This window comes from Ictalurus furcatus, chromosome 1 (genome assembly GCF_023375685.1).
Source record: "Ictalurus furcatus strain D&B chromosome 1, Billie_1.0, whole genome shotgun sequence".
Classification (NCBI taxonomy): domain Eukaryota; kingdom Metazoa; phylum Chordata; class Actinopteri; order Siluriformes; family Ictaluridae; genus Ictalurus; species Ictalurus furcatus.
In genome coordinates this window covers 25,460,840-25,482,687 of record NC_071255.1, presented here as the reverse complement: position 1 = coordinate 25,482,687, position 21,848 = coordinate 25,460,840, and the positions used below count along the sequence as shown (strand labels likewise).

The 21,848-nt window shown below is 38.1% G+C and overlaps 2 protein-coding genes across 4 annotated transcripts; both read left to right on the top strand.

Moving 5' to 3' along the window:
• Positions 1-573: 573 nt before the first annotated feature.
• On the top strand, positions 574-8,681 carry tp53inp1 (tumor protein p53 inducible nuclear protein 1). 2 transcript variants are annotated; one of them, XM_053634091.1, is made up of 4 exons: positions 574-819; positions 2,580-2,910; positions 5,152-5,503; positions 6,300-8,681. In XM_053634091.1, exons 2-4 carry the CDS (start codon positions 2,787-2,789, stop codon positions 6,550-6,552), a joined length of 729 nt encoding a protein of 242 aa, XP_053490066.1. In that variant the 5' UTR covers positions 574-819; positions 2,580-2,786; the 3' UTR covers positions 6,553-8,681. The 2 variants fall into 2 exon arrangements, with proteins under 2 accessions (XP_053490066.1, XP_053490076.1); XM_053634101.1 differs by having other exon boundaries at positions 660-678.
• A 2,878-nt stretch (positions 8,682-11,559) lies between these two features.
• Positions 11,560-17,803, top strand: ccne2 (cyclin E2). Of its 2 annotated transcripts, none has more exons than XM_053634035.1 (11): positions 11,560-11,588; positions 12,513-12,563; positions 12,673-12,748; positions 12,875-12,925; positions 13,446-13,591; positions 14,820-14,955; positions 15,050-15,196; positions 15,293-15,523; positions 15,633-15,744; positions 16,441-16,598; positions 16,692-17,803. In XM_053634035.1, the coding sequence occupies exons 2-11, from the start codon at positions 12,550-12,552 to the stop codon at positions 16,797-16,799; spliced, it is 1,179 nt and encodes a 392-aa protein (XP_053490010.1). In that variant the 5' UTR covers positions 11,560-11,588; positions 12,513-12,549; the 3' UTR covers positions 16,800-17,803. The 2 variants fall into 2 exon arrangements, with proteins under 2 accessions (XP_053490010.1, XP_053490019.1); XM_053634044.1 differs by having other exon boundaries at positions 11,583-11,830.
• Positions 17,804-21,848: the final 4,045 nt, after the last annotated feature.

The window sequence follows — 21,848 nt, the reverse complement described above, 5'->3', positions numbered from 1 at the left end:
ATCTTAACACCCTATTTGAATTACTATTGTTATTCCATAGACTTCTTAAATAACAGGCTCTTCAGATCCACCTGTATGAGAGGACGTCTTTTGTCATCCCCCAAAACGGTGACCTAGGCTACATCTTGGGCAGCTGTGTGTCCATTGTCATTCTTTTGTTTGTCTCTCAGGGGACAAGCCTAAGAGAAGCTGTCCCATCCTTTCCTATTAATTCATGCACCTATTTAATAAATCAATACCATGCATCTACAATATGAGATGGTGCGATGTCATTGAGCTTTTTGCAAAATGACTAGCCTCCACTCGCATTATTTTCCGTTCAAACTAAGAAAGTCCACCCATAAAGCACTAGATATCAACACCACATCAAACCCCACTCCATTATTTTACTAATCATTATGAGTATTGAGGTTCTCCCAAACTTGCCCAGTCTTGCTTTTCTTTGGACTGGTCACGTGCGTTGGTGACAGTCAGTCACAGCTAGGCGCGGCCGCTGATTGGCTAGACGAGTTTAAATAGGCCCGTCCCATAGGCTGTCTGAAGTGACGTCAAGAACGACCAGCTGCTCATTTTGCACAACAATAACAAAGGAAAGCAGTGAGACCTCGGAGGGACAGAGAAGGAGATATATGCTCGCGTTTAAGGGTCCACAAAAATAGTGTTTTCTTCAGAGAAGAAGTATTTATATAGATATATTTATATTGTGTAACATATTCTACCTCAACCTTCAAAGCGAGCTGAGTTTTGCTTTGTTTTTTTTAATTCTAAGAAACAGTTACAATCTTCCTGTTTACACTCGTTCTGTGTTCTGTGCCGCAGGTGAGTCTTTGTTATAGACGATCAGTTCTAAGTGTTTAAAACGTGTTGAGTTTTAATCACTTGTGCGTGTAAAATGTTAACCAAAGTACTTGTAGTGTTATGTTGAAACCGTATGCGGTATATCATAGTCAGACTTTCTTACTGAAAGCTTCGGGGGGTTGCCTTTGTGTTGCAAAACATGTGAAAACATGTGTTCCGCCTATTTGGCTGTTTATTTTTACTCAGCTGTAGGCCTGCAGTGGCTCTTTCCAGCCCGGGTGGTGTAGAGTTTCTGTACGGATCCTCCCTGTGTGTATCGACAGACACTCTAACACAACACAGATGCATCATATATATATATATATATATATATATATATATATATATATATATATATATATATTTATTATTATTATTATTATTATTATTATTATTATTATTATTTTATATTATAAAACGCATATTTAAGCCACACAGGGACTTCTATACCCAAAGCCCGCTGAGGGATTCTCTAATCCGCCGTGTTTAACATTTACTTCACTTTAACTGGTGGTCTTTGTTCATTCTTGGTTACTGCGGTTGTTTTTAATAACGATTGAGGTCATGGCGATAAGGAGCTCCATGCAATGCCGTGTGTTTATGTATATTTTGTGAAGGATTCCGTAAAAAGGGATGTCTGTAAGGGCCCTGAGGAGACATACAGAGGGACAGCGAGAACAAAAAGCTGTCCAGCAGAATGAGTTGTCTAGCGCCCCTGCTGGTGTAATGCTGCACTTAACACTTACTATTTCTGAGGCATTGTGATAGTTTAAGCGCCTCTAAGACTCTGTTTTTTCTTCTTCGTCTTCTTCTTCTTATTATTATTCGGTTGATTCATATGAAGAGATTTTTTTTAATGACGTGAGGTTTTAGATATTTTTTAGATAGTTTTAAAAATAAACGTTTGTAAATTCTTCATATCCTGTTTCTCACCATGGTAGCTGGCATGGTTGTTAATTTACTAACAAATAAACAAACAAGCAAGCACTCAACACAACTGGATTTTATGATTCAGTTGCAGGATTTCCTATAGGGCTTTCAGTGTTTAATACGTAGATGATTATTGTTATTATTATTATTAATAATATTATTATTATTTTAAATATTTGGTTTAAAGGAGTATTCCACTGTTATTTTTTTCTCCTCAGTGTAATGTCTGCCACTCTGTAGCACATGTGTTTACCTCAGACAGTAGTTTCTAACTCATTTCCCTGTACTTCAGATAGAACAGAAAAACAAGTTCACCTTCCATTAGTGAAATTTGAACCAAACTTCTTTCCCAGTCATTTCTCTGTACAGGGAAACGTGTCAGAATTATTGTCACCAATATGCTACACATGCATGAGCTAGAGTTGGAGTGTATTTTTTTTTTAAAGTGCCGAACTCCTTTCTGGCTTTGTGTTTTGAGATTTGAGATTTCCGTGGCTGATGCTCTCCTTTTGGGATTCTGCAATGTCCTGACCCCTTTATCAACAAAGCAATGTAATATACTGACCCCTGTAGAGGCAAAACCAACTGCAGTGAGAAGGTGTGAGATACTGAGGTGTCTGTCATCAGATAAAAGCGCTGGAGGTGCTAGCTTTAGCTCTTGCATGCAAAATGCCAGATAAAAGATACTGATTGTCCTTGATTAATAAATATTGTTCGAACAATGTGTTCTTGTCTTCTTCTCTAATTTCATTGGCTGCTGCTACACTGAAATGATGGACGATTTCTCTCTATCACCCATGTTTTGTTCACAGGGCCTTAACTTTTGCACAGCTGGTGAAAGCTATGACTGAGCTTTAAGTGTTCCTAATACGTGAAGGAGAAACTCATGCACTTCAGCACCTTTCTCAAGGCTTCTGTGAGCGGCTATAGCAGCTGATGACCAAAGAGCCCCATCCTCAAGCGACACTAGCAGGACTGATCTGGCCCCCTCCCACTCCTCCTCTCCCAGCTCCCGCACCATGTTCCAGAGGTTCACCAGTATCCTGTTCGGAGATGCCCTGGAGGAGGCCAGTGAATGTCCGGCTGATGTGGGCTTTAACAGAAATGAAGATGATGAGGACTGGATCCTCGTTGATTATCTCGGTTAGTGAGGTTCCATACACCATTTCCGTATAAAGTAAATCTATAATCCATATAAATCTTTCAGTTTGAATATTAAAGACTTGCATTTTCAGACTTGATTGTAGTTTTTAGTACTAAATAAAGGCCCAGCACACTGTAAAACACTGTTAATTGGAAAGTCTTGTCTGCAGTGACCTCAGCTAACCTTGGCTAATGGCATGGCTGTGCTATCGTGCTAGTGAGAGACATGTTGCAGATGTCAAGCGGCATTATGAAGCTAGGCTGAAAGAAAAAAAGAGCCCTGATGCTTGCCATATGCTGGCTATTCAAAAAGCAACACAAGTGACTGCACAGCCGTGTCTCGCATCATGCAGGGTGTGAATATTTCAGGTGCAAGGAGATCTGTCTAGCTCTGGTCTCTCCCCTGAGGTGGGGGTGTTTGGTGCCAACAAACCTCTTAATAGATCATTGGTGTAAAAATAGCACTGCTTTGGTCACTTTCACCTTAATGACTTGAGGCCCAGCTGGGAGATGTGAGTGCACAGCACCTAGATGTGACACATAGAATTTTTTTGCCCATAACCAAGGTCAGGACACTTTTAAAGAAACATTGGTGGCTCAGTTCTGTGCTAATGACTGAAATGATGTAGTGTTAAATCCCAGGAGAGCCACTGTTAGGCTGTTAATCAAGGTCGCTAATGCTCAATGAGTGAGATCTGTCATACATTTATTTATTTATTTATTTATTTATTTATATTTTGTTTTTGGCTGAAAAATTACAGCTTTCTGTTTTTGCTTTGTTGCCTTGTTTGCCTTTTTGTGCCTTCGCTTGGGTTGTATCCTATTTCAGTTATATGTTACATTGGAAAAACCTGTAAGCCAAATGAATAAATAGAACTGAATAAATGTAAATTTGTAATACCACATACTGGCTTGTTGCCAGATTAGCTGGGTAGGATAAAAATGCAGACATGGCTTTGACTTTGTAGTCTATGATATCATGCAATCTTTCCACTTCAATTGGTAGATGCCATTGTTCAGTCTCTCCATGAGATTGAGAGGATAGGATTTCGTTGGTTTTATAGAGCCAGGGATGAGTGCAGACTGTTTACCACTGGTGGTTATTAGCTATTGTAGTTTAAGAACATAAAACAAATGAATACAAGTTCATTTGATGGCCTCACTGGGCTTTAAAAGCCCTTAATAGTTGCCAAATTCAGTCTTGGACCCTTTAGGAAACCAAGAAAAACCAGCCTGCAAAAAAACCAATCTGGGGAAATGGAAGGGATAATTTGAGAAAGGATGGATAGTTTGGGAGATGAACAGAAGTGCAATCATAGGTTTAATTAATCTAGACTGAGGGATCAGAATTTCACAATAGTGGAGAAAGAAAATCCATTGAGAAACCACAATGCATGATTGAAAACAGATTCATGGTGGATCCCTGGCCATAAGTAAGGGTTGCACAAAGCATGCCATTAGAGCCAAGAATAAGCGATCCTATAGTCCATGGGTACACACCATATATCTGTGTAATAGTCTGGAGATGAAGGATAAACAGTTGAGCTGTCTATCTAGGCACCATTCATTATTGAGGTTGCATACCTAGCAAAATCAATAAGAAATACCAGCTTGTTTGCTCCATAATCATCCCATTGTTTGCCTCTACAAAAACAACTACTGGACTGAGAGAATTAACCGGCTTTCCAGGTTGGACCACTGTAACAGAATGCTTTAATGAAACTTTTATTGATAATGTCTCAATGCAATCTTGACATTATGGCATATTTAATGTGTAAGATACATGAACGGCTTTTCAGACCATGAAAAAACCTGACCTTAATTTGTTTCTGTTATTTAGTTTTCTTCATTTCTCTTTTCCACTCTTGTAATAGGATTGCTCTGCAGATATATTTTGCTAAAAGCCATTATTTTTGTTTGACTGATCGTGTGTGCACTGTGCCTTGTGCCCTCTATGGGTAATGTCATGTAAGGCACCTTATCAGGTTCCCACTGTTTACACCATTGGCTGCCAAGATCAAAAATAGCATTGAACTATGAAAACATGCCTCTGCGCTAGGGTTGCTGACAAAACACTAATGGCTGGTTTGGCTTTATTTGGTTTGTTTTCTTTTTTTGGTAGGATATTTCATAAATCCTCTTCCTTAATTGAGTGTTTTGACATGCTTGCTTCTTGTTATTTCTTTATAAAGATCTTTGTTGAAGAGCATAAATATTGATCTCTACTGTGTGATCCTCTAGCTGAAGCATGCACCAGTGCCTGTGAGGATGAGTTGATAGAGGTCTGCTCAGAGAACATAGATGCTCCTGACTGCCCTCTGCGCTGCTCCTCCTGCTCCTCTCTGGACTCAGCAGCCGACACGGACCCTGATGACCAAGGGTTCTTGCGCCTGGATGCAGAGTGTGGTCTGGAGGAGAGCTGGTTTATCACGCCACCGCCATGCTTCACAGCTGGAGGAAGAGGTCCAGTTCTTCTGGAGACCAGTCCTCTGGAGAATCTGCTCATTGAGCACCCCAGCATGTCTGTCTATGCTGTGCATAGCTCACCCCACCGCCAGCTGAAGGAAAACTCCTGTGAACCCTGCATCCTCAGGTAACATTAACTGTTTATCATCTTTCAGGCTTTTTGAAAATTGAGCTGACTAACATAGCTAGCTAGAAAGTTAAATGTAGTTCCTCGTTGCATTACAGTAGCTAGTTATATTTTGTAGAAATATATATTGGGGGAGAGGCACGGTGGCTTAGTGGTTAGCACATTTGCCTCGCAACTCTGAGGTCAGCGGTTTGAATCCGAATCTCCTGTGTGCGCGGAGTTTGCATGTTCTCCCCATGCTTCAGGGGTTTCCTCCAGGTCCTCCAGTTTCCTCCTCCAGTCCAAAGACATGCACTGTAGGCTGATTGGCATTTCCAAATTGTCCGTAGTGTGTGAATGCATGCGCAGTTGTGCCGTGCGATGGGTTGGCACCCTGTTAAGGGTGTCCCCTGCCTTGTGCCCCGAGTTTCCTGGGATAGGCTCTGGGCTCCCCATGACCCTGTGTAGGCTAAGCAGTATTGAAAATTGATGGATGGATATAATGAGAGTGTTAAAAAATAATGCTGAGAAGAAAATATGCAATGATGATTTTGGATTTATTTTGAAAATGGATACAGAGCCATGCATAAGCGTCCCCCCCGGAACTAAAACAGACTTAACTGTAGTGAATCTACACAGAAATGTGAGAAGTTCAAGGAAGTGAATACTTATGCAAGGTACTGTAGGCAGTCTTCCTCCAAAATTGCACGTATTCTTACTCAACTAATGAGAATGATTTGAAGTGTCCACTATTAAGTCATTTAACATGCAACATGGCTGGCTTGGTGTAAATAGTGTGTTCTTGTTCCCTGTGCAGGTCTGAAGTTCAGTGCAGATCTAGTCACCCTACTGGCTGCTATGCAGCCGCTCTCACTGCCACACGTGCCAGCTTCCTGGAGCAGGCCAAAAATGGACGCCTGGCTCAGAGGATTCGGGACAGTGTGCAGCGCCAGCAGCTGTCCCGTAACGCGCTCCGCCGCCTGAACCTGCTCCGTGATGGGGGAGCCAAGCAGGCCAAATCCACCGCAGGTCATGTCCACCAGCCTGGACAGAGGCAGTACAACTACTGAGACCATTGCCACTGTGCTCCCCCAAATAATACTTATTCTCTCTCTCTCTCTCTCTCTCTCTCTCTCTCTCTCTCTCTCTCTCTCTCTCTCTCTCTTTCTCTCTCTTTCTCTCTCTCATTCTCTTTTCCCAGCTCTATGCTAGGAGTTATTATTTCTTACATAGACACAATGGGATCCTTCAGAATCAATAGCATAGGTCACTTTACTCCAGTGCAGGTACCAATCTGCTCGAGCACATGTCCAAATCAAGCTCTGTTTAGCTCTGGTTCTCCTACCTGGAGCAGACAATATATTTTTAATTGTGTCACAAGCTAGAGAGCAATGGTTCATGTAGTGTGAATGTAGGTTTTTGTCATCATCATTGTTATTGTTATTATTATTATTGTTATTATTAATATTATTTTGCATGTTGTATGTTAGTGGACATGCAGGAATTGTATCATCCTGTGTCTACTTGCTTCAGATGCAACAATGTTCTGTTTCTATAATTTTTCTTTTTTTTGCATCACTAACTGCACTCAATCTATAACAGATTGCATTTTCTGTTTCAGAAAAATTCCTTTTGCTACAATATTTTAAGTCTAGAATTACTCTTCACTAAAAGCCTTTAATAGTAAATTTCCAAATATGTAAGATTTATATTTTAAAAAAAAAGAAAAAAACAACTATTGAAATATTTTTAAAAAAGAACAAAAAAAACTTGCATATATTGTATATACCTGTATGAGGTTGTGTTATCTGCAGTGTGAGGTATGTATGTAGCTTTTTTATGGTAGCAGGCATTTTTGTATGACATTATAGTGCATAAAAACAGTTGCGTGTTTTATTGTTGGTTTGCTTTGAATCTGCCATACATGTCTCAGGGTCACAATGCAGTCACTTGTACTCTACTAAAATGCAGATTACTTGACAATTGTTAATTGTATTTGTACATACTGAAGAACTTCTCAAATTTGTCATTGTGTACATTGCCTTGTTTAAATATTTTGTAATTAATCACTTTTAACTAAGCTGAATGAAATCTAAAGGCTAGCTCGTCCTAGGGCTGTGAAAACAGTCTTTCTCTTGACTGTTAAAATCTGCAAACAGTGAGTAAAAACTGTTCATCTTTTTCTGAAAATGTCTTTTCAGAAATGTTTTTTTTCTCACTTTTATGCCTCATGTTTCATTAGTTACATAAAAGTTGTTCAATATTTAAACCTAATGTAGCAACAAACTTACATGTTAGTAGTGTTATATACATATTTTTTTTTCTTCAGATTTGTCATTTTGTCTGTATTTGTGTTCATTGATCTGTCAGAAATCACAAAATACTGTTGAGACACGTTGAATGTGTCCTATGCAGATGAACTCGACTGATCGATATGAAGTGCAAGCTTAATTCATGGCAAACAATCACAGCTGGTATTCATGAAAATATTCACTGTACTTGAGTGAGCAAAATGAATAGCACACCTAAGATACTCTGTCCCTGGGCACAGGAATATGATGTGTGTTATTTGACTTATTTCACGTAACATTGTTTTCTTTAGCATTATTTCTGCAGTTATTGGGATTTTTAGTAACGCGGCAGCTTTGTCTACTTTGCATGATTTTGTCTGGAGGAGCAGCGTTTCGTTTCGTTTTCAGCAATCTAACTTTTCATGTTAACAACAGGGATTTTTATTTTACCTTACCTTGAAATCTGTTAAGGATCTTGTGCCTTCCAGGTGAACAGTGTGACAATGCATTAGTGAAGAACTTGAATTCTGTCCAAAGGGACTTTAACTCACTATGCACTATGGGGAGTAAAATTGTCTCTGTGAGCCACTCACTCTGTCCTTGTTTTTCCATAAAAATGTAGCAAAGGTTCTGTGTTTGTGGAGGGCATTAATAATGTGCCCCTGCTCACTAGGTGTCAGTCAGACAATTTTATGATTTTCAGTTTACTGGAATTAAAACGGCACTTTGCCAAATGAGTAGATTTAAGTATCATGTGTTTTTATTTTCCCTTTCTTACCTTGTGGATTCATATTTAAAATGTACACCATCTTTTATTTGTAACTTGCATAATTTACTGTCGTAAAGCCTCTTTTCAGTATAATTTATGCTTGTTTATTTTTCAATAAATGCTTTGGTTTTTAAACGAACACACGTTTCGTTCTTTCACTTTCAAAAAGATACAGTTGAGGTCATAAGTTTACATATGCCTTGCAGAACGTGCAAAATAATAATTATAAGCATAAATTTAGGGGGATAATAAAAATTGCATGTTTTTTCTGCCCTGAATAAGCTATTACACATAACAGATGTTTACATATAGTCCACAAGACACAATAATAAAGGAATTTGCACAAATGAACCAGTTCAAAAGTTTACATACGCTTGATTATAAATATTGTGTATCATTACAGTCTCCTTTGGAATAGCAAGGCTAATTCATTTGTTTTTGCTGTAGACTGGAGACATTTGTGTTTGAGATCAATAGATGAATATGAGAAGCGGACAACTGAGGGACTCATACACAACTATTACAAAAGCTGCAAACATTCACTGATGCTCAAGAAGGCAACACAATACATTAAGAGACATGGGGGTGTAAACTTTTGAACAGGATGTTTGGTGTAAGTTGTTATTTTTATCTTCTGGGTGAGACATGTAAATACAGGGGTGTAGGAACAATTTTGAACCTGGGGGCATGCTGAAATGCTAAGGGGGTTTGGGGGCATGTACTCCTTAAAAGATTTTTTTTATTTTTTATTTATTTATTTATTTTTTTAAATAAAGCACTTAAATGCTCATTTCTAATGACTTTTGGGAACACAATGTACTAATTAGTTTGGTTGTAAGAGGGTATTTGCAGTGACAGAAGATTGAGAATTGAGATTGAGAAACTCTAGCTAATATAATCATTAAGAAGAGCTGCTAGTTAATGTAGCTAGCCACAGTACAGTGTGTTCAGTGTGAACATTATGACGAACGTTACCATTAAATCGTTTATGGACACGTAGCAATGGCACATACACACAATTTTGGTGTGCTAGCTCGCTTGCAAACTTAGGCATATTTGACAGTTTCATAGGCTAAGTAAACAATCAGCAATTTCATGGGTTGACATAGCTATGATATCCTACCTCAAATACAAAGTGGTAAATCTTTCATCTATAAGTTAGTGTGCTCAAGAGTGTTTGAATGCTGTGTTGTAACTGCCCTCACCTCAGGACGCAAGGTTTTTTTTTCCACAGATGGTCACAGAATATTCGATTTATCTCCAAATGAATCCATTCCGCTTTCACTGTGTAAGAGTAGCCACCGCTCTGAAAATCCATACCAGTCCATACCTTGCAGTGACAGACACTTTACTCTTGTCAAGCTTGGTTCAGCGAGCCCTAGCTACTCGAGTCTGACCCCTGCACTTATTATAGCGAAAGTTTGTTTATTTTTTATTGAATTATGTTTCTAAAAGTTGCAGAATGGATTCATTTGGAGGCAATGCGAAATTTAATTTGAAATTAGGAAAAAGTGGTTGGGGGGGGGGACCTAGATTTTGAAATGTGGGGGGAACATTTCCCCCATCTATAATGGCTCCTACACCCATGTAATATCTATTGTAGCTTCTGAAAGGCAGTACTTAATGTAAAAAACTAAGAGCATTAAACAAAATAATAATTTACAAAGATCATCCTGTTCAAATGTTTACACCCCCCTGGCTCTTAATGCATTGTGTTGCCTTCTTTGAGCATCAGTGAATTTATTAAATTAATTTATAAATTAGTTGTGTACGAGTCCCTCAGTTGTCCTCAGTGTGAAAAGACGGATCTCAACATCATATAGCCGCTGCTGGAAAGTTGTCAAATATGTAGAAGATGATGTAAAACCAAAGAATGTGCAGGACCTGGAGGATTTTTCTGAAGAACAGTGGGCAGTTTAACTGCTCAGGACAAACAAGGGACTCGAACGACTATCACAAAACATAAACACAGTCGTTGATCGTCCAGCACACAGTATTAATAATCAAGCGTATGTAAACTTTTGAATTGGTTCATTTGTGTAAATTCTGTTATTATTGTGTCTTGCGGACTATATGTAGACATCTGTAATGTGAAATAGCTTATTCAGGACAGTACTAAATAAAAAACAACATGCAATTTTTATGATCCCTCATTCTTCTTCTTCTTATTACCATTTTACAGATTCGGCAAGGCGTAAACTGTATGTATGACCCCAACTGTGGGATAAATTCAGAAAATTGCACATTATATCCTGTTTGTACATTACATGAACTAATCATTTTACATGTAACATTTTCACAATACATGCTAACACTTCTCATTACTGGCCCACGATCTACATAATATAACTCACAGATTAGTCGGTATCCTGGTAACAAAATAATTCCCTTTGTCGTGAGACTATATTATATATAAATTAGATACTCAATTTGGCAAAATAACAAGGCACAAATGATCAGTTGCTGGCGGGTATGACTTCAGCCCATCTGACAACTTTCCTGTCTGGGTTTGTTTACATTTCCAAGCAGCAGCACGTTGTTTCTGCAACAATTTGTCTGATTGGTCAGGCAGATCCTAAGCTCCACCTCTTTATCGGTCCCATACCAGGAAGTGTCTGTTGATACGAAAAAAACATTGTTAAACGTGGTCTAAATGTGTTTTTCTGTAATGGAAGTGCACAGTATACGTGTATTGTGTTCTTGGGCGCCAGTTTCGTTTGACCGCGAAATAAGAAAAGCGCCTTTTTTAAAAAAAAAAAAACAATCCCTGTGAACACAGTACCTCATACCACATAGCAAACACACTCTCAGACTCCAGCTGTCAGGCTTAAACACGTTAAAATGTTGTAAAAACTGTTTAATATTGATCCCTTTACATCGTCAACGTGCCTGAGTTAAAGGATTAGTTTAAATACAAAACCGCGAAGGTTCACTATTTAAATATGTAAAACTTCCAGAGTGACCAGACTCCGCGCATGCGCAGTCGCGCCCTTTATAAAGGTTGGCGCCGGCGCCAGCTGATGTCTGTTCATTTATTCTGCAGCTGGTGAGTAGACGTTTTTCTAACAGTGAAATATAGCTAATTATCACTTTTTTTTTTTAAAGAAAATAATACTTTTGTAGTCGTTAACAGGAAGTACTCTAGGGATGCTTTGAACTGCCTTTGTGCGATGTTTATGATTTTGTTATTCCCATTGTTAGCAAAGTAGTATAAAGCTAACCTAGGTGTACTAAACTGCTGCTAGCTGCTTGGACAAGTCGTCCGTCTTATTAGCCACCCTAAGTGATGTTTGTGACTTTCTTATCATATTAATTTGCAGTATATGAGTGTGTAAAGTAAGTGTGTTTTTAGTCAAGGACACAGAGAGTTTGGTCCTAGTCCCGCCAGTCTAGTGCGGTAAAAATCTTTGGGTTGGTTGCTAACTCCTTAGCTAATCTCTTGTTCAGGTTTAGGGAGAAAGACACAAATAATTAGAGGGAAATAAAGCCTGAACTACTGTAAGATTAAAAATATATATGCTGTATTGTTAGATTTTGAGAAGTATTGGATTTTAAAGACGATATTGCTTGTTTTGGCTGGGTTTTGTTTGAGGCGGTTTGTCCTCCCGCTTCTTAAATTGGCGGGGAGTCGACTTTCACAACCTCACCCGGGTAAAGAAAACTATCACTTCAAACAGGGATTTAACTACATGTTTGTACGTTATATATAAATAAGTGTCTAACGAAGATCTTATTTTGTTGCTGTGTGATTAATTAAGTCAGGTTTTTCTATATTATTCTTTTAAAAGGCTCATAAGACAGACTGGTTGAGTTAGTTATGCTTGATGGTGCTCCTTTAGCTAGCAGCAGTCTGGCCTGTTTTGGGTTTTTGTTCTGTTTTAGCTTTCTCTCAAAAATATAAACGTTAGGCCTATTTTGTGTCTAGGAAACATAACAAACCTAAATGTTTGGTATTGTTTTCACTTTTCAGGCGTTTGAACTAATTTGTCATTTGGAGAGAAAAAAAAATGTCAAGACGCAGGTGAGAATCCAGTCTTGGACAAATTTGTTCGATTTCATGTTAGCAGGACAAAATTTGTGATTCAAATCTACAAACATTAACGTTATTGTTTTATTATTATTTTGTGAAGTTGCCGTAACACGCTGCAAGAAAGAGATGAAAACACAGCAGACCAAAATACATGTCCAAGGAAGAGAAAAGCTGAGGTAGCAGGATGTCTTCCTAATTTTCAGTGTTGGATTTCATGCGTTTAATAATGATTATAGTTACACGTGTGGTGGTGTTGATTCAGTAAAGGCTAACATTGTGTGTTTCTCTCTTTTTATCATCAGCAATGCAAAAGGAAAACTCCAGCAGCCAAGAAACAAAGCTATGAAATTCAGGTGAGTCATGTTATTAAGCTTGCTTTCAGATGTACTGGAGTGACTCCGATAGAAAAACACGTATCAATTTCGATTAATGTGTTTTCTTAATATATATATATATATAATATATAAAATTATATAATTTGTTTAAACACATACTGTGGTCGCTATAAATCGGTGTAGTGTGTTAATTGTGTGTGTGCGTGATGACGCAGCAGCTGGTCAGCGTCACGGTTAGCCCCTCCCCCTTTGTCCCGCCTCCTCCCGCCAAATTGAGCTTTGTTCAGCTGGCCTGAGGGCTTTTGTTCCTCACATATCTTTGTGTGTACATGTATGTATTTACTATAAGGGTGGGTATGAATGTTTCTAATGTACAGTATGTATTGTGCAAGTGTACAATTAAAATTTAAGTGGTACTAATTCTTAAGTGCCTAGTCTTTGAAGAGGTTGTGCTTCATTTGTGTTGTGTATTTATTTATTTATTTATTTATTTATTTATTTATTTTAAGGTAATATGAAATGTGCTTTTCTCGTACAGAACCGGTGGGTGGAAGGAGATGTTAGCCCCTGCGTTCTTGTCGAGACACCTCACAAGGAACTTGAAGAGACGAGTAACTTGTCTGGTTTTAAACGCTTCCGGTTCAAGAATCTGTTCATCAAGCCTTCTCCTCTACCTTGCCTCAGGTAGGAAAACATGGGAAGAATAATTTTTAGAGATGTACAACATGGTATAGTATTGAAGAGATTTTTTTGTAGTATGTAACATATTAATGTGTAATATCATGATTTAAGATTTAACAACTGTAGTACTGCTTTCCACAAATCTATAGGTTTGATATGTACAAAAATGAGAACTGGAATGATGTCACATTAAATGAAAACTATTTGGTTTATGTAGATTTTTAACAGTGGACATTGTCCCAAAGCAGTGTCTTAGAAATCTGGATATAGATTTAGATGTATGATTAACCCTTTCCTGCATAGTGTCAACACTTACGCACTTGGCTCTCTAGACTGTCAGTCTCAATATAAAATATTGTGCCAGACTGGGATTTTAATTTTTTTTTTTTACTTTGTTGCATCATGCAATAGTCAAACTGTGTAAATTTGTTCGAAATGATATTTTCTAAAATGTCTTCACAGTCACATTTTATTTATTATTATTAATTCAGGCATACTGAAATATAAGCCTTTTTCCCCCTCATGGACAATCTATTTACCTTTTAATACTTGGACAATAATATTTCGACAATCATATATTAATCTCATGCAATTTTAAGTGTTCAGAGAGAGAGAATTTGGATGTGTATAAATTATGCACGAAATCTGTGAATTGTTCTGTGATCGTTGAACAAGTTGGTCTGTTTAAAAGTACCTTTTTTTTTTTTTTTTTTAAAAGGTGTATTATGATTTTATTCCAATGGATAGCCCTAAATGAACTCTTCATAATACAGATAAGGGTCCCTTTGTTATCTTTAGCCACTTTTCAGCTGCATGGATTGGCTTGGCTTGCTTTACTACTTCCATAAACGCTGGTTTGGAAATCTGTAACAAGCGAGATGTAAGAATCTAGGACAGAAACCTTTTGTTGTAATTTTATCTGTAATGAAAGTGATGCATTATGTTTAATTAGTAGTATTTTACTATACGCAAAGTATGTGTTAAATGACTCACAATACAGAACCACTTATTAAGGAGAATCCATACTCCCTCAGTGCGTGGCTCACATTTAGGCTTTGCTTGCTTGGAACCTTGACTGAGGTGATACTAAAAAAAGAAAGTACCAGGTACTATCCACAGTGGAAAGCCCCCAAAAAGCGAGCAGAGTCGAGCCGTACCATGCAGTGGAAAAGGACAATTTAAGCATTTCTTCGTCACATTACCTCACGTGTTGCATGCGTGTTTTTGACAGCTGGGCCAGCTCTGATGATGTGTGGATTAAGATGCTGAATAAAGAACTGAAGTACATCCATGATAAAACCTTCATGCAGCAGCACCCTAGCCTGCAACCAAAAATGAGGGCTATTCTCCTTGACTGGCTTTTAGAGGTTTGTGATTTAACGTGTCACTTGTATTTTCAAAAGTTGGAGCTACTTTGGCATATAATATAAGATGCTTAAATGCATCTCTCCATCGCTTTAGGTGAGTGAGGTGTATATGCTTCACCGTGAGACCTTTTACCTGGCACAGGACTTCTTTGATCGCTTCATGCTGACTCAGGTAGCCATTGGGAAGAACCAGTTGCAACTCATTGGCATTACTTCACTATTCGTTGCGTCTAAATTGGAGGTAAGACTGTTGATTTGGTTGCCTGTATAATGAGATTTGTATAAATGTGTGGGGGGGAAAAAATGCATAACCTGTTGGTCTATTTTGTAATTACAGGAAATCTACCCGCCAAAGCTTCAAGAGTTTGCGTACGTCACAGACGGTGCCTGCGATGAAGATGAAATCCTGGAAATGGAGCTGATCATGCTGAAGGCGTTAAACTGGCACCTCTGTCCGGAAACTCCCATCTCTTGGCTGAAGCTTTATGCTCAAGTGGGCTCTCTGAAGGAAGGACCAAATTTTCTCGTGCCTCAGTTTTCTCAGGAAGCCTACATACAAATGACTCAGGTGCATCTGGTGACAAAGAAGCTTAGCACTCTCTCGTTGTAAATACAGTAGTAGTGTGATCTGTACACTGTTGCATGTACTGATGTACGTTCACTGTTCTTTCTTCCAGTTGCTGGATCTTTGTATACTGGACATTAACTCGTTAGATTACCAGTATGGAGTTCTGGCTGCTGCTGCGTTTTGTCACTTTACCTCAATTGAAACTGTGCAGAAAGTATCTGGTAAGAACATGAACTTAAAATATATATATATTTTATTATATTATCTAAAAAAAATTACATGCATGCATACATACATACCCCAGTCAAAAGTTTATACACGTTCGTTCTTTAATTTTTATATTTATTTCCGAATTTTGGAATAATAAAATCAAAACATTGTTTTGACAAAAAAATCTAAAATAAAGCAAAAATAATTTAGTATTTTAGCATCTTCAGAGTAAATACCCTTTTTGCCTAGACAGAAATGTATTCTTGGCATTTTCTCAACCGATTTCTAGAGGAATTGCCCTGAGATGCTTTTTAAGTAGTATTAAAGAGTTCCCACCTACACTGGACACTTAGTGGCTGCTTTTTGGAATATTTTGTTCCAAGTCATCCAGTTTTCTAATGAAAGAAATGAATAAAGTCTCAACTTCTGACTGTGTGTGTGTGTGTGTGTGTGTGTGTGTGTTGATTTTGTAGAATTGAACATGGATTAAATATTTTCTTTCCCACAGTTAATTTGTACATTTGCTAATTGAACCATGACCTAGACTAAGGTACATTTAATACTAACCAGTGTGTTGGCAGAAATGAATGTTTGATTGTAAATGGAGATGTGATCATCAAGGTGCTGTTCTTCAGTCAATATTTGGATTGAGTGAAATAAGCAGTGATTATGACTAGTAGCTCATCTATGTCTGGTTCTTGTGTTAGGTCTGACATGGGACAGTATATCCAGCTGTGCACGCTGGATGGCCCCCTTTGTGAGGGCTGTGAATGAATACGGCCAGCCAAAACTGAAGGACTTCAAAAAGGTTGCAGTAGAGGACCGGCACAACATCCAAACTCACGTGGACTATCTGTCCATGTTGGTGAGTATTGTTTTCCTGCTTGAAGTTATTCTACTTTTTTTCTCTTCAACCACAAGTCAGAAGTTGTGAACATGAGTGCTTTGTGCGTTTTAGAACGACGCTCAGCAGCGACAGCAGGAGAACCTGAACCGATTGTCTCCAGTGGCTGTAGGAGGCCTGCTGACTCCACCTAAAAGCACAGAAAAGCCCACTAATGTGTGACAGGCTCAAGAACAAACTGCTGTTCCCGTTTATGATCCACACCACCTGGCTGTCAACAGCACAAGCATGCCTTTCTGTTTGTGTGCAAAGGACCTCTGGACCCACATGCGGTTTCAACACTTCTAGAACTGGGCTTGTTTCATATCAGTGTAGAGAAGAGCTTTACAGAATGAGACAAGGTGCTGTGTTTTGAATAGCAGTGGTCATGACCTCACAGGATGGTGTTCAAAGCCGTGATATGTGCCTTTTTATCAAAGACTCTTGAAGATTGTTTACAAGTATTTAAGTCCTATACTTGACTTTAGGGCTTTCATTTCTGAAATGTACCCAGAGCAATGCAGTGTTGTATCTGAGATGGCTCACTTTGTAGGATTGTGTATGTGTGTTATTTTATTTTTCCACTTGTAGAAAAATGTGTGATGTGAATGTTTTATGGACTAAACTACGTTGCCATAGGATTTCTAGTCAGTGCTGCTCTAAACCTCTGGTCATTGTGAAGCTGAACTGCAGCATGGAGACATGGAAGTTGGTGTGGGTGAGTCGAGTCGTTCTCACATGTGCTGCGTCATTTGAGTTCTTCTTAGCCAGTCTAAGGAACCTGTTCCTATTATTTCACTCTGAAAGAAGTTTGATGAAATTTACAATTGCAAAAGTATTTGCATATTTATGGTGTCACCTTTTCTATTTTAAATTTATTGAACTTTCATGATACTATGAATTTCTTTTCATTCTATTGCCAAAGGCAAATATTTAATTCAAAGGGTGCTTATTTATGAAATGTTGTAAGATGCAGTATTGTACTGGACCTTACTTTTGTAGCATAACTCATGTGTGGTGTTTTTTTTTTTTTTTAAACTCTCAGAAGTGGGAGTCAAATACATTGCCTGTAAAGAACATGGTGTAAAACTGTATATAAGAGAATGTGTACATATGGTAATGTCAAGACATGATTTCCCTGTCTTAGTTGTTACATATGAAATATTAAAGCAGTGATAGAAATTTGATTACAGTGGTGCTTGAACGTTTGTGAAGCCTTTAGAATTTTCGATATTTCTGCATAAATGACTTGAAACATTTTAGATTTTCACACAAGTCCTAAAAGTAGATAAAGAGTATCCAATTAAATAAGTGAGACAAAAATATTATACTTGGTCACTTATTTTTTGAGGAAAATGATCCAATATTACATATCTGTGAGTGGCAAAAGTATGTGAACCTTTGCTTTCAGTATCTGGTGTGACCCCCTTGTGCAGTGATAACTGCAACTAATCGTTTCTGGAAAAAAAAACTGTTCACCAGTCCTGCACAGCGGTTTGGAGGAATTTTAGCCTATTCCTCAGTACAGAACAGCTTCAACTCTAAGATGTTGGTGGGTTTCCTCACATGAACTGCTTGCTTCAGGTCCTGCCACAACATTTCTATTGGATTAAGGTCAGGACTTTGACCTGGCCATTCCAAAACATTAACTTTTTTCTTCTTTAAACATTCTTTGGTAGAACGATTTGTACTTAGGGTTGTTGTTTTGCTGCATGACCCACTTTCTCTTGAGATTAATTTTACGCACAGATGTCCTGACATTTTCCTGTAGAATTCGCTGGTATAATTCACAATTCATTGTTCCATCAGTGATGGCAAAGTGTCCTGAACCAGATGCAGCAAAACAGACTCAAACCATGATATTATCACCACCATTTTTCACAGATGAGAAGGTTCTTATGCTGGAATCCACTGTCTTCCTTTCTCCAAACATCACACTTCTCATTTAAACCAAAAATTCTATTTTGGTCTCATCCGTCCACAAAACATTTTTCCAATAGCCTTCTGGCTTGTCCACGTGATCTTTAGCAAACTGCAGATAATGGTCTCCATTTATATAGCAATTTTAACCAAAGTGCTATATACTGTGTCTCATTCACCCATACACACACACCAATGGTAGCAGAGCTGCCATGCAAGGTGCTAGCCTGCCATCAGGAGCAACTTGGGGTTCAGTATCTTGCCCAAGGATACTTCGTCATGTGGGCCAGGAATCAAACTGACAACCCGTTCTACCACCTGAGCTGCAGCTGTATTCTTTTTTGGAGAGCAGTGGCTTTCTCATTGCAACCCTGCCATGCACACCGTTGCTGTTCAGTGGACTCATGAACATTACCATTAGCCAATGTGAGAGAGGCCTTTAGTTGCTTAGAAGTTACTCTGGGGTCCTTTGTGACCTCGCAGATTATTACACATCTTGCTCTTTGAGTGAACTGTATTGGGCCACACTCCTGCTCCACACAATCTGTCTGACTGTTGATTGGTGGAATCTAAACTCTTTAGAGATGGTTTTGTAACATTTTTCACCCTGATGAGTATCAACAAGGTCCTTTGAAATCTTCTTTGTTCATGCCATGATACATTTCCACAAACATGTGTTGTGAAGATCACACTTTGATAGATCCCTGTTCTTTAAATAAAACATGATACTCACTCACACCTGATTGTCATCCCATTGATTGAAAACACCTGACTCTAATTTCACCTTCAAATGAACTAATCCTAGAGGTTCACATACTTTTGCCACTCACAGATATGTAATATTGGATCATTTTCTTCAATAAACAAGTGACCAAGTAAAATATTTTTGTCTCATTTGTTTAATTGGGTTCTCTTTATCTACTTTTAGGACTTGTGTGAAAATCTGATTATGTTTTAGGCCATATTTATGCAAATATATAGAAAATTCGAAAGGCTTCACAAACTTTCAAGAACCACTGTATATATATATATATATATATATATATATATATATATATATATATATATATATATATATAATTACTTCTGGGAAATGCAGACATGAGGACATTGTTAGATTTTGCAGAATGGTATATTTGTTTCCAGAGAAATAGGATATTTTAAACAAATGATTGTCTTGTGTGAGCAAATGAATTCATATTTAGTTTACACAACCTATATATATAAATCTCTTTCAGGCTTGTATGTTTTTATGGTTAGGGTGTTATGAAAATGGAAAAGACTAGGGATGTACCAAACTGCTCTAAATTGATATTTAATTAGATCTGATGCTTTCTGATCCCATCTATTGACCTTTTTATGCTGTGTTCACATTTGATAACTAAGATGGCTGCTCTTGAACATGAATATGGAGCACAGCTTGAGTTAAAGCCTGGTACTGCACCTGTCATGTTTCATTACATTGTTTAAATGATTTGACTTGGCAACTCTATCAATAATGCATCAATGTAGCTGGAGTACAACTGGAGCCCTTTGCTGCTGATTTCTTGGTAATGTTTGATTTACTTGAAGTTTAAAAGAACAGTAAACCAACAATATTAATGTTTTGCTGCCACACACATACACACACACGCACATTTTTTTCTGCATTTCTTTAGATAAATTTATTTATAAAAATCCCAGACTTGGACTATAGTTGGAGCAAAAGGTCATGCTAGCTTCACATTTGTGTCTCAGAAAAGCTGGTGCTGTTGAAACACCTATCATTTGCCTGCAGAACACAAGAGATGTGAGGGACCAATAATAACAAGCTGCTTTAATAATGCAGTGTGAAGTCTGTTCTTGTCAGGAGACTGTGAAATAGTTTTGTGCATATATATATATGTGTGTGTGTGTGTGTGTGTGTGTGTGTGTGTGTGTGTATATACATAGATATATATATATATATATATAGAATACTTGAATACTTGAGGTCTATTTAATATTGCACTCATAAGCCACATGTGTTTTGGGCCCCCGGCTTGTAGCCGTTTCTTCAGACAGCTGGATGGTGTAGAAGCCACTGGGCTCCTTTCCTCACAATGCCACTGTTGTGTGAGTCTTTGTGTAGTTCTGAGAGCTCAGATGGCTTCAGCTACCCAAATCCCCCCCAACACACACACACACACACACACACACACACAGCAGAAGCAATAAGTCTCACTAAGAGGTGCTGCCTTTTTTCAAGTGTGCCACATGCAACTTTTTTTATCCAAAAAAACATGCTTCTTGTTTTCTGTTAGACTTCCACTCAGCTGAGCTATACTACCTGCAAATAAAAAATACATTATGAAATAAACTATTTTTTATTGTGTACAAAAACTGATGGCTCTAGATTAAGATAAAGTGACTGAACATTTTGAAATGCTTTAAGGAAAGCTTTATTTATTAAAACGTATATATGCAAAAAGGAGTACTTGACATTAAATTCCTAGAAAACATACATATATACATATATACACACACAAGGTCATAGGGTCAGTATGTAAATATATGCAGTATTATGGACACTATAATGGTTGTGACAGGGACAGAGTGGAATGTTGGTGCATGTGCCGTTGTTCCCACACTCAGCATCTCATTTGCATTGAATGCCGTTGGGTTGCGAAACAGGCCCAGGCTTCTCCATTGCGCTCCTGAGCTGGATTTTGTTTTTAACTGTAATCACTGAAACACGAACAGTCCTCTGTACTGAACATGTGCATGCCACTGCTTGGTTTGAAAACCTCGGTCACAATGAGACCCAATGTTGAAGAGGTTGAAAACGAAATCCGTTAATGAAACAGGTGAACTATCTAATAACACCATTTAATGGTAACATTGTTCCTTCGGATTCATTGTTCATACAAAATATAAAGTTCAAATTTTCAGAGAGGTTCTTCCACATAGCAAAAAATAGAACTATATTCATTTAAAGCATTGAAAAGTTTTAAACAATGACAGAATTTAGTGATTGTATTTTTCGCTTTTTAAAATCCACTCAAAATGTTGCAGCCTGCACACTGATGCAAGTTCATCAGGAAAGCAGAGTGATTTTTGTAGATTTAAATGATCAGGTCAGACTGAAAAGTATGATGTAACGCTGACATTAATTCCACAATCTGCCCTTATCTATCATGGCCCCATAATAATCCCCATCCAGGAATTGGCTACATCACTCTCCTCTTCTCTCTACTAATAGCTGGTGTATGGTGTGGTTCTGGTACACTGTGCCTGCCGTCACATCATCCAGGTGGATGCTACACACTGGTGGTGGTTGAGGAGATTTCCCCC